Source organism: Anastrepha obliqua, chromosome 1 (genome assembly GCF_027943255.1).
Source record: "Anastrepha obliqua isolate idAnaObli1 chromosome 1, idAnaObli1_1.0, whole genome shotgun sequence".
Classification (NCBI taxonomy): Eukaryota; Metazoa; Arthropoda; class Insecta; order Diptera; family Tephritidae; genus Anastrepha; species Anastrepha obliqua.
This window is the reverse complement of record NC_072892.1, coordinates 28,062,923-28,076,304: the sequence shown is the minus strand read 5'-3', so window position 1 is coordinate 28,076,304 and position 13,382 is coordinate 28,062,923. Positions and strand designations below refer to the sequence as shown.

Genomic DNA, 13,382 nt, shown 5'->3' with positions numbered 1-13,382 from the left:
CATTTTGCAAAGCCGAATCAGTGTTGCGGGAATACCGAACTCAGACATTGTGATGTATAGGTGATCTCTTATCGGGCTATCAATAGCAGCCTTATAATCGACAAAGAGATGATGGGTTATGTCATTATCTTTTTAATGGGGGTTTTCCAGGATTTGGCGTAGTTTGAAGATCCTTTTTATTTATTATATACAAACAAACAAACAAAGCAAAATCAAAAATGTATGTTTCATAAGATGCCCTTCTTCCATTTCCAAGTAGGCATGCCATCGTTGTCTGAAAGATAGTCGAACTCTTTCTCAAACCCAACCAATGGCTCAGATTTGTTGGCATTTTTCTAATTCGTAGCTGCAGCTTTTTGCTAATACTTTCAAATATCCCTAAAAACGAAATCTGTAGGGTATAAAAAAGGCGATCATAATACGTGCCTGATATTATTGCGTAGAGTATCTGAGTATTATTGCCATATTGTTTGATGATCAAGTTGATTTAAGACCTGCACTCGTTGTACAGAGAAAGCAGCTGCGCGTGGAGGATTAATTCCTAGTTTGGCTAATATCCTCAGCGTCTTTAGCCCTATATTATTTTCTATCCGTACTAGAATTTCATCGTCTACTCTAGGAGTATTTTATACAAAATGCACCAGTATAACGAAAGGCTGGAACCTGGTTATCCAAAAAATATACTCATCCAGTGTACTATTATAGTTTTTCCCCGTTTTGGTGGGACAAGTTCAATGTGGGTCTAAAATATTGAAAAAACGCATCCACAATATGTATTATTTTAGATATAGTTGATATCGACAAGTTAAAACTGTTTGACAAATCCCGAAGCAGTATGATTCATCACCATCAAACTATAAAAATACCAACAATTATGTATGTGCCTTCTGGTAGTGGGATACGGTATACTAGATAGGGCTACTTTCTCTGGAATCTCTGGAAATCTGCTGGAAAAGCAGCTTTTCGCTGAGATTTACGAAAAGTTTTCTGATATACGGCCGGCCAATAAGCCGGCATTGTTTGCTCAGTAAAGTGGTTTATTTATATTTAGTCTTGCTACAAGTTCTGGCAATTATAATAATAATACTATGTTTAATAAAGTTAGTTTTATTTAATCATGTAAATATAAAAAAATTAATTTTCATTCGAAATAGTTACCAATTGCTTTTACACAAGCCTTCAAACGATTAGGTCATTCTGCTATTGCAGCACGCACGGTTTCCATGGATTTGGACATCGCTTCTCGAACCAAAGATTGTTTGAGACTCTCCAAATTTCTGTGAGGTCTTCAGCAGGTCATGCTCTCCAATTCCGAATGCAAACTGGCAATAGATTTAGATCTGGACTTCCAGACGGCCAATCTCCTGCGGCGCGGCTATGAACCCACTTTTGGCCCGATCTTAACCACTTTTCCGCAGAAATTAAGAGATGTAACGCCTTTACTAGACACTCCCCACCAAACCATTACGGAGACTGAATGGTGGCCACGCTGAACCTTTGGAACAACATTTTTTGCGTCTTTAGAAGTTTTAGCATAGATTTTGTCGTTTCGCTTATTAAAAATTTCTTCAACAGTGAAACTTTTCTCATCTGCGAAAAAAATATTTTCACGACCGCATGTTGACCAAGTGCAGCTTCTTTGATCAGTTGAGCGACGGACGGCTTTCATGTCTCTAATTAGTATTGTCTTGGATCTTTCGTTACATTGATTTCCGAGGTCATGATTTTCTACTTTCTAAGGGGATTTCTGCGAATTCTTTCTCGGCTTTTATGGCTGCACTGGTTCGAACCACGTGAGGACGACCGCTTCTTTTTCTGCCTGCCACTTGAAATGTTTGGGAAAAACGATTGATTGTGCGGTAAGCAAACGTCCTTAAAATCTCACTTTTGCCACACTCCATTGTTAACAGGCGAAATTTGCCACGAAGCTGCGTATACATATGTAATTTAAAAGTAGATAATGAATATGAACAAAGGCAAAAATAACGGAACTTTTTTCTGCGAATTTGTTCACGTCGTATGCATTGCAAAATTTGTCACAGAGCTTATGGCAAGTCTAAGCAGAATTTATTCCATTCTTTTGGTACAAAATCAAAGCACATTTAATAATAGCTTTGTTTCTCTTTCAAGTGTGACCAACATTAAGTGCGATGTAATGAAGAGTTGATTATCGACATTATGGCCGTGGCAATAACCTTGTTTCGCAATGCCGCGCGTCTTATTTTCTCGGACCGGCTTTTTGATCAAAATTAAGGAAATCTGAAAATTCGGTCTACATTGTACAACAAATGTATTAGAGTCATAAGTATACCTTCAATCCTCCCACCTTCTTATTCCTCAATGCAGGCTGCGTGATATGCGGTGATGATACCACTCACGAACACATTTTCTTTTAGTGGGGATCTAATAACTATCCTATGGAATGGAAATTAGGATTCTGGCAAAAGCTATCATTGGTTTTGTTCTAATATTCCTACGAGTATGTTATTACAGCCTAAATATTTACAAATACCTTTACCTATTACTCATAGAGTTTCCATAGAGTTGAACTTAAAAAAAAGTTGGGCATAGGAAAGAACTGAATATAAAAATCTTTTTTCATAAAAGAAAGAAATGAATTAAATAAATGGACTGCGTGACATTTCTGACTTTCTTGTATGCAATATGCACTACCGCTCTTAACGTCATTCTGCACTTACTTCCCCTTGATCTTCAAGTTCAATCCATTGCCGCTCAGAGCGCTTTTAGGTTGAAGGAGGTTGGCTTCTGTAGGAAATCTCCTGTAGGACATGAACGCATTTTGAGGCAGATTTCTCCTTCCTTCTCTGTACTTCGTAAAGATCTCTCCATCCGCAAACTGAGTTTTGTGGGCTGTAATAGGGCTATCTTCCCAAGCAGGCTGGATTGAAAGGAGCGGAGAGTTTGCACGCGCATAGGTACCTCTGTTTTCTCCAACGGATCCAAGATGAAACTTTTCAGTTGGAGCGGGGGTTTTCTCTACATCAGCCAATATTTCAGTCTCCTTTAAAGTGCCGAGAACTAGTAGTTTTTTTTTTTTCAAACAGAAGTCTTCGTAATCCTGCAGGCATGCAAAATGCTTAGGGTTCGCTATTGGGAGGGAGACATAAATATCTTTTCCGATAGTCAAGCTGCGAACAAGGTCCTATCGTCGCCATGTTGTAGCACTCTTTTGATGAACTCCTGCAAGGAGAAGATCAAACTTCTCGAATGTGCAGAAAGCATTTCTCTCAACTCGTTTCCAGGTAATAGGAACATAGAGAGGAATGAAATTGCCGATGAGTTTGCTGGGAAAGAGTCGACAAAATCGGATTCAGTTGTCCTCATCTCAGACACCGGTGTCCCCTTGACCGGTGTTAAGGACATATGGAGTTCTATCTTATCGTGTGCTATCTTAAAAACACTTTAGCCTCAATATGACGGAAGGAGGACGCTTAAAGTGCTAGGAATTGCCCGCCATTCAATTTCCAAGCTCTTAGTTGTGGTCACCGGTCACTGGGTGATCGAAACTCATGCGGAGAAGCTGTGGCAATCCGGCACAGAAAGAGACTATTGAACACTTTCTTTGCAAATATCTGGCTCTGGCAACGAGGCGCTTGAGGTTCCTTGAGGATAGCCTGAGGCAGTTCTCTACATCAACAGCAGTAAATGGCTGCAGATGGTTTTTCTTTGTTTAAGTTTTGCAATTTTTTGCAAGCTACATTATTGTGCCAAAACACCACCTATCTTGATATTCTCATTTACCTTAAAGTCTATATCCCGATCGTAGCTATATCTCGATCATTGCAAAAACACTTCAACGTATCATAAGTGTCGTTATATGTCGTACACAGGTTAGGTTAGGTGGACCTGGCTGTCTGAAAGCCATTACATAGACCTATTGGTTCTTAGTGTTATCAGATGGAGCTAGACCTTTACGTTTCCTTGTAGTAGACATCTTGTAATACGTCTACGTCTTTTGCGAATCTAAGTAAACGCTTAAGCTCTATCGCCGAGAGGCATTCTAACTTCTCATATTGTAAAACTCCCAAGCATTTTAATCTGGTTCTAGCTAACGCAGGGCAAGAACATAGAAGATGTTCTAGTGTTTCCCTCTCTTCCAGTTCATTGCAAAATCTGCAACTATCGTTGTTTGTAATTCCTATCTTGTATGCGTGCGCCGCTAGCAATTTGTGTCCTGTCAACATACCTACGATATTTCTGCTTTCTTTTCTGGGCAGAGCTAGTGGGAATCGAGCGTATTTATCTGCATTCTGTGTACACCAGACTTTCGCGGTTTTGCAAGTGGCTAGATTATTCCACCTCTTGTTTATCCGTGCTTTCATGTCCGCAGCGATGTCATTGTATATCGTATTTAAAGGTTTCAGTATGTCGTTGTCTGGTTTGAATTGTATGTAAACAGCGCTTTTGGCAATCTCATCTACAATTTCGTTTCTTGCAATGCCCTAATGTCCGGGTACCATTTTTAGATAAAATTTCATATGAGTTTATTGCTTTTATCACCGCTTGGCTGTCAACGTATATATTTATTTTGGCGTTGCTTGATGTCTCTAAGAATGCTATTTCCGCAGCCTTACCTACAGCAAATACTTCTGCTTAAATGGCTACCTGATGCCTAGCTCTGCGCAATAGATCCCTGCCCCTACTCCGTCCAACATTTTCGAGCCATCAGTAAATATATTGTATTAAGAGTATTTGGGTTAAGTTTTGTTTTCATTCCTCTTTTCCATCCCTCTTCTTCTATTGTTCTTCGGAATTTCTTCATACAATGGCTTCTCGGAGTCATATAGTCCGTCTGGACCCTGTTCGCCTGTAGCGCTGAGTTTTACGGCAGATTTAGCTGCTAGACATTCCGCCGCAATATAAATCGGTGACAAGTTGAGTATTCTTTCAAGCGCTGCCGTTGGAGTAGTTCTCAATGCACCTGTGGTGCAGAGTGCACCAAGTCGTTGAAAACTTTCCATAGGTTTTTTATATGTCGGTTTTCTTAGCGCAGTCCATGTTACTGGCATTTTTCTTCCTATTAATATATTGTAATTCCATGATAGTTTATTATCCAAAATTACTCAAAGGTACTTTGTGTGGTTTTTATGAGTTAGTTCCTTGTCGTTTGGCTTCGGGGGTTGCCAATAGAGGATCTTGTACCTTCTAGTGAAAAGTATCATATCCGTTTTATCAGCATTTATCCCTAGGCCTGCCTGTGTTGCCCATTCGTGCACTGCTGCGAGTTTATTATTCATTATGCCACTCACGGTGTTTAGGTATTTGCCTGTCAGTACTATAGCCATGTAATCTGCATATGCTACTAGTCTCGGTGCCGTACCTTCAAATTTCTTTAGTAACTCATTAACTGCGAGTAGCCAGAGAAGTGGCGTACCTTGTGGCGTACCTTCGCATGCTACTTTAGTGAGTTTAGCCTCGTTCCATTCCGTCCTTATTATTCTACAACCTAACAGGTTCTTGGCGGCCGCCGTAGCCGAATGGGTTGGTGCGTGATCACCATTCGGAATTCACTGAGAGGTCGTTGGTTCGAATCTCGGTGAAAGCAAAATTAATAAAAACATTTTTCTAATAGCGGTCGCCCCTCGGCAGGCAATGGCAAACCTCCGAGTGTATTTCTGCCATGAAAAAGCTCCTCATAAAAATATCTGCCGTTCGGAGTCGGCTTGAAACTGTAGGTCCCTCCATTTGTGGAACAACATCAAGACGCACACCACAAATAGGAGGAGGAGCTCGGCCAAACACCTAACAGAAGTGTACGCGCCAATTATTTATTTTTTTTTAACAGGTTCTTTACCCATGAATAAACCGTTGCTTCTGTTTTCATGTATTTCAGCCCCTTAAAATGGCTTTTCTCGACACATTGTTGAATGCTCCATTAATGTATAGGAATACTCCTAAAGCGTATTCATTGTACTCTAGAACTTTCTCTATTACTAACCTTGTGAGTGTAACACAGTCTCTGTGGATCTGCCTTTAGTACTCGTATATTAATGTTGTGCCTTAGACATAAAGTCTGATATCCTATTTTCTCTGATGTGCGCGTCAAGGATTTTCTCAAGCGTTTTCAGAAGAAATGAGGTCAAACTAATGGACCTATATTCCTTTGAGAGTATTGAGTTGTTCTTACCCGCTTTCGTACACATGAAACGGCTAAAAATATATTTAGGGGATTCGCTAGTCATTTTATGAATTTTCACAATGTTGAAAAATAGTTGGTTGTAAATAGTTTCAAGTGCTCTAAACATTTATTTAACTGTTAACAACATTACGACATCAAGCAATACGACACTTGTGACGCCTTGAGAATTGCTTAATTATTTTCTAGGTACACAACTTAAATATCGACTTAAATTGGACTATGAACACGATTTCTAGAAACATCTCTACACCTGATTTTATATTTTATACATTCTCAGTACGGGCCGAATCGAAGCATTAAAAATCAATTACTGATTTTAAGCTTTGTTTTGAGAAGTCTAAACATATGTATGTACAAATGTATGTACTCGTATATTATATAAACCATAAATGGACTTTTTTGTGGCATTAATGCATAAATTACGCTTTATTTGTTTGCTTTCAGTTTTAATATAATTATTTTTTGTGCTTTCTTGTATTTTGAAATTCAGACCCTATTCACTTTTTCTAAAAGTATTTAGTTTATTCAAACACATACGCGTACACACATACATATATTTGAAGGTATTTTGTGGCAGTGCGTTTAGTACTCTTATAATTGTATTTACTATAATTAAAATGCACGGCAAATCGTAGATTCCGTTAAAGTGTTGTCATTACGTGATTTGATTTTATATCTTCATTGCAGTTTGATTTCTCTTTTGTTATAAGGCAATAGGTGTGAATAACTTCTATGTCGAAAGCTTTGTCAAAGGTTTCTTCAAAAGTTACTGCTTAATTCGCATTCAGTATTTAAAACTGTATACTGAAGTACGCTAAAAATTTCTCTTTAGGCATATTCTTTTAAAAAATATGCATACGAGCATAGGATACTTTTTTAGTGTTGCGTGTGTTATATACTTTTCGACACGAAAATGCTCCGCGGAATATTCGCAAGATACTTATTTAAATGCTTTTGAAAATTCTCACAAGTCTACCTTTGGTGCGTATATTTATTTATTTTTCTCAAAAAAGTTCATTGATGCAATCGTTCAATTCGAAGTGACTCTTATTTCAGAGAACGTTGAAGTGCAAAATTTATTAGTATTAAGCATGGAAACGCGGCATTTTGCGCGTATACCAGTATACTCTACTTAAATGTATAAAATGTATATAATAAAAACTGTCAGTGACTTATTTTCACGTGAAACTGGTGCAAAAAATAGTGGTTGCATAATTATTGTAGATGAATCGATGGTAATAAACGAGTACATTGTGACACCCTCAGTGGTTACGGAATTGATGTACAGTTAACTGAGTTATGAATATGAGCGACTAATATTTTAAGTGTGAGCATTTCGTTTCATTCATAAGAAGGAACCAAAATAATATATTACACAATTTCCGAATTCATGGATATACGAGGGTCGCCTTTTATATTTTGCGCCAAATAATGAGAACACAGTAAAATAATAATGAAAATGACTTTATTGTTTTCAAAATATTCTCCTTGGAAGTCAATATACTTTTCCATTGCATGGAACCAATTTGCAAAGCACTTTTGCCACTCAGAAGTGTATATCTCCAAAACGAGCTTTTTAATGGCTTCAATAGTTTATTCAGGCGTTGGAAAAACGTTAGCCTGGCTTTTTATTTTGAAAGTTCGTGAACAAAATCCAGTTTGTAAGGCCCATTAATTCGATGTTTTGAGTGCTCAAAAAACTCTCGTATGTAAGCCGATACGTGAGAGCTCACATAGCTTAGGTGAAGGATGGTTAGTCTTTGGAGTTTTTGGATGGCCCTCACAAAATTCATCCTGCAAGGATGGACGGCCACGTTGGCGTTTCTCAGTGGCTAAGTGTGGTGCTTGATAAGTGCACTTCTGACCCGATAATCAACTATCGTAATAATCATGGCACGAAAATCTTCATGAGTTAATTCCATCTCTTGAGCGAGATGAATTTTTCAACTCACTGAAAAAGGAATAAATAAAGCTCGTATGTGAAAACGTTATATAGTTTATGCTAAAAAATACCAAACTATCCGAGTAATATATCGAACTACAGCTCATCACACGTAGTGTTACAAAGATGCAAAATATAAGACGACCTGGTTCTCCTGCTCTGTGGAATGTGCTGATTTAGAGATTGTGAGGTTTATCTAATACATAATTGCCCATTTGAGAAGCAGTTAATGTCTAAATACTATATAAACTGCATTTATTTTTACTTCGATCGAAGTTTATTCACTTCATGAAAAATAAATTAAATGATTGTCCAGAACTAATTGGATTAAATTTTATGAGCTGATTTTGTTCAGAATTGTAGTGATTCAGATCCTTATCGCTCTTTAGATCGGTGTTCAAATCAATCTGAATTCAAAATCTGAACTTTGTGCACCTAAATTGTTCAGATGATGTTGTCGAAAATGGAATCGTAAGCTTAAAACCTCATAGATTAATATCGATGGGCTTTCTGTAATTTTTCTAAAGAAATGCCCGGCAGTTATTTCTCTTAATATCTTAATCTTGAATATGTCAGTATCTTCAGAAACATTCATCGATCGCTGGAAGCTTACAAATACATCCCAAATTTTTAAAAGCGGCAATAAATATGAAGTAAATAATTATTTACCAATTTCGACAATTTCTAAACTTTTGGAAACCATTGTCAAAGAAACGATGTTCTTTTCCACTTAAAGCATAATTTCGTGCAATCAGCACAGTACCTAATCTCGCCGTTTTTGGTGAATATCGTATTAGAGCCTTCTCAGCAGGGCAGCAAATTGACTGCAGGGATTTTTCCAAAGCTTTCGAAGGAGTATAATAAAAACTGAAATAAATTATCTTCGCTTCGATTGCACTCTGTTTTCTGCAGAGGGTGAAATCGTATTTATGCGTAAGGCGTTTTGTGGTCAGTCTTTGTATTATGATCAGCGATATTAGCAATTGTTTCTGATCCGCTAATTATCTGTTATAACATATACTTCAAGCAAATATAGGCAAGTTTTTTATGTGAAGACTTTCTTCATATATCATGTCACTTCTTCCAAAATCCCTATTTTCTTTCATACATCTAAGCATATATAATATCGTACTTCAATCTGTTAAAGAATCCAAAGATGTGTGTGTAGTTTTGACAGTCTGTTTCATTTATTACATTAATTTTATCATTTATCACATTAATTTCATCCTATCAAAATCATATTCTGTCTTAGGCTCATGAATAGCTCAAATTTTACGGGCCCCTACCTTGGAAATGCTGTTTACTGTATTTGTGCGCTCTAGGCTGGAATACGAGTATGCCGAGTTTATTTGGCGGCCTTACCACACATTTTTAATTGACAGGTCGAACGTGTGAAAAAAATTTCCCGGAAATATTTACTAAGCAGTTGTTAAAGGTGGCAGCAGTGATTGCCCATTTCTTCTTCAAGGTGTTAATTTTCTCCCACCTCCTAGAATTCTTCGTATAGCTCATCCTTTCTATCCAATTAAGTTCAAAACAAGTAATGCCTCTGTGGAACGTTCACTTCGTGATTATTAATAATTTAATTTATTGAACTCTAGTTTCTAGTTTAGTTCTAGTTTCCAGTTTAGTAATCAGTTTGAAATCATGTTTCCGCTAACAAAACTGGGTTAGGAAATTTCTCCAAAAAATGAATTGGTTCTAAACTTATTCTATTTTAGTTTCATTAGTTAATTAGTTATTATCCGTGTATATAAGAATCAATTCATTCATTCGATAATTTTATTAAATGTCATAATTGAAATATAGATTATAATCTTCCTCTAATTTAAATTTTTTTGTGCAATTTTCAGTCATACTTGCTAATGCAAGAAAGTCGTACCAAGGATGGTAGAATTATCAGGTTTACTCTTTAACACTGATGAAAAAGAAAATTGTGGGGGGAACTTCGGTTGTTACGTCACTTGGGATATTCATCCGAATTCTGCACGACCGTTATTCGCTCTGAGCGAATTAGACAGAATCAGCTGATGGGATGACGTTACTTAGGATGTGTTTAAAAAAATTTAGTTTGTATTAGTGACATACGAAAAAAAAAAATTAACATAATCTACTTACACATTCATGTTGCTTTGCTGCCATCTGAACAACGACTGATTGGACGAGTGTGTGAATTCGGGTGAAATGAGTCGACGGAATTCGGCCGCCGAGTACTCGATGACGTGGCAACGGCGCCAAACAATTTGACGACCTCTTATCCCAAAAATACAAAATTTACTTCCATCTGAAGAAATGACTTGTTTTCGAAACTCTGAAGGCTTATTTATATAGTTATTAGCAAATTCAATGCGCTTTCTTCTGTTCACAAGTGAAATAAACAGCTTTCTTCGAACTTTTCGAGCAGTTTCTGCAAAAACCTTTTTTTAAATATTTTGGTTAACGTCTACAACAATTTTTGATGATATAATTCGAGTGTTAACCTTTGCCATGTTGATTATGCTTCTCAGAGCTATTGCGTTCTTGAACGCCCAGACCTGGGCTTAGCTGTTAAAATCCTGGCGTGCTTGTAATTGGTTACTACGCGTTGAATGGAGGAAACCGTTCTCTCAATATCATCATCATCATCATCGGCTCCTGTTTCTCCACTCGATCATAGGGCCTCAGTAAAACACCTCCATCTGATTATATTTTTTGCAAGAACTTGATTTTGTTCCAAGTTTTTCGTGACGTTTCAACTTCCTTCTGAACAGTTCTCTAACAAGAAATTTTTGGACGGCCAACCTTGCGATCACCTTGCGTATTCCAATCCAGTGCTTGACGACAGATTTCATTTGCATCCTTGCGAAGCGTATGCCCAATCCACCTCCACTATCGCAGTTTTATCATGTGAGCTACCGGCTGGATTTTGCACCTCACGTATAGATCGTCGTTATTTATGGTGTTGGGCCACCAGATCTTCAATATCCTGCGTAAACATCTGTTCACACAGCTTTGAATTTTGTTTTCGATCCAATTATTTGTGAGCCAGTTTTCCGATCCATGCAAGAGTACTGACAGTACATTTGTCTTAAAGATCCGTAATTTTGTATGTACGCTGAGGATGCTCGAAGACCAGATATCTCGGAGCTGTGCATACACGCTGTTCGCCTTATTTATTCTGGCGATAACGTCTAGTTTCGCACTGTCTTCAGCGGCAATAATACTACCCAAGTAGGTAAAGGTGTGAACTTTCTCAATTTGATCACCATTTAAGAGAAACGGGCGGCTGCCAGTGGATCGAATTTTCATGGATTTATGAGAAACGCAATAAAAAAAAATCAAAATTCCATTCAAAATCTCCCAATAGCTTTGCCAATATTTCGGAAACTATTTCCATCTTTATTCTTCATTTATAATTATTTTGGTTTCTGATACACTAATTTATTTTCCTTTGGTTTCCTTGTTTGCATATTATTATCATCAATTATAATAACAAATAATGAAAAGTGATCAAAAACGAAAAAAGATTTAATAAAATAACGGTATTATTAAAAGAAACAAACTGTACGCAGACTTTCTGGTTGCCATATTACTTCTCGTAACTGAAATGTAAAGAATGAAGTGAGAAATCTTATTATTTTCTTTTGCTTTTGTAACTTAAGAATGTAATGAAATAATAAATAAATAAAGTATGTTTTAACTGCAAATTTATATTGTGTTTTTAATCAATTAAAAAATATTTGCAGATGTACACATACTTTATATGCTGTGTGTATATACGTGTATACACATACGAATAATTATGGGGTTATATACAGTTAAAAAGCCGAAAAGAGCGAATTTTCCAACATTTTTTTGAGAAAATTTTTAAATTTATTGATTTAAAGATCTGTACACATGTTATGTTATCTTTTAACTGAATTTTAAGACTTAGTATTAGTAAAAATATTTATTTGGAAAGGAGCTACAGCTGATCTCCGGGAGCTCCTCTCAAAACAAAACGTTTTGCGGTGACCACTATATCCCTGAACTCGATCCTCTGAAATTAAAAAACCAAACAGATTTCGATAAAGTAATGTTAAATCTAGTAATTAATCGAAAGAATAAGCAAAATAAATTTTTTTGACAAAATGGTTATTTCTAAAAAAAAAATCGACTTTTGACCAAAATTTCAGCCTTAAGTTCTTTATAAAAAAAATATTTATCGGTGAGAAAAAATCTTTGAGTAATTACTAAAAAATATATTTAAGAAGCTCTTGTTGAAATTTGAAACTAATCGGCTTAGCCGTTTTCGAATAATGTTGGTCAGCGACTTTGAAAACACCATTTTGAGAAAAGCGCGTTTAAAGTTTGCCTTGCACTTTCAAGCACTCTGAAACGCCTTTTCAAATTTGCGTGTAACTTCGAAAATATTCACCGGAAAGATATTAAATTTTCTGTGTGTATTCTTAAATATATAGTATGTTTATTAAAAAAAATCGATTTTTTGAAAATTCTAACTGTATATAACCCAGACAAAGTATAAATAAATTATTTTAATGCTGGAAATTTTCCAATAAATATTTAATTTTTCTTTGCAAAATTCCTACCTTTCAGATAACAATGTTGGATATAATTATATACCACCCTCCAATAATGTACCAATACCACAGGCAGAATATGGGCCACCACATGCCGTATATGGACCTCCGACATTTCACAAACCAGTAAACATATATCACCCTAGAGAGCATTGGATCTTAGAAAAACTGAAGAAAAAAATAAATCTCTTTGCATTCGGAAAGATAATATTGAAGTTGCTTATATTTAAAAAGATTGTCAAATTTATTGGAGTTATTTGTTTGCTCCTTTTCCTTCCGAAATTAAAAGAATTATTCAAAGACGACACGTCGATGGAAGACATGTCAGCAGAGGAAGGTAGAGCGAAAAATAGAAGTATACTCACAGATAAAGGTAAAATATTATTGAGAATAAGCGTTTAAAAAGATTTTTTAAATATTACTTTTTTTTATTTGAGGTGTACTTGAGAGACGTATTTCGGAATTAGAAGATTTCATCTCCAGGTCAATTACATCATATGCATCAGCATAATACTAATAAAAATATTTTTATTTATTTTCTGTAATACCAATCAATTGTGTTTTATTCGTGCGTAACTAACTGTATATACACATGTACAAGTATATACTGTGCACTCCTAGTATGTATAACGGGCCAAAAATAATTATTAGTCAGAGTAATGAAGCCCGAGTGTTTATACATAAAATAATAACAAATTTTAACTAAATTAAAAGTGATTAT

At 36.2% G+C, this 13,382-nt stretch overlaps 1 protein-coding gene across 1 annotated transcript; it reads left to right on the top strand.

The window, feature by feature from the left end:
* Window positions 1-6,854: 6,854 nt before the first annotated feature.
* Window positions 6,855-13,320, top strand: LOC129247081 (uncharacterized). The gene is made up of 3 exons (XM_054885995.1): window positions 6,855-7,141; window positions 12,678-13,034; window positions 13,099-13,320. Exons 1-3 carry the CDS (start codon window positions 7,012-7,014, stop codon window positions 13,170-13,172), a joined length of 561 nt encoding a protein of 186 aa, XP_054741970.1. The 5' UTR covers window positions 6,855-7,011; the 3' UTR covers window positions 13,173-13,320.
* The last annotated feature ends 62 nt before the right edge of the window (window positions 13,321-13,382 follow it).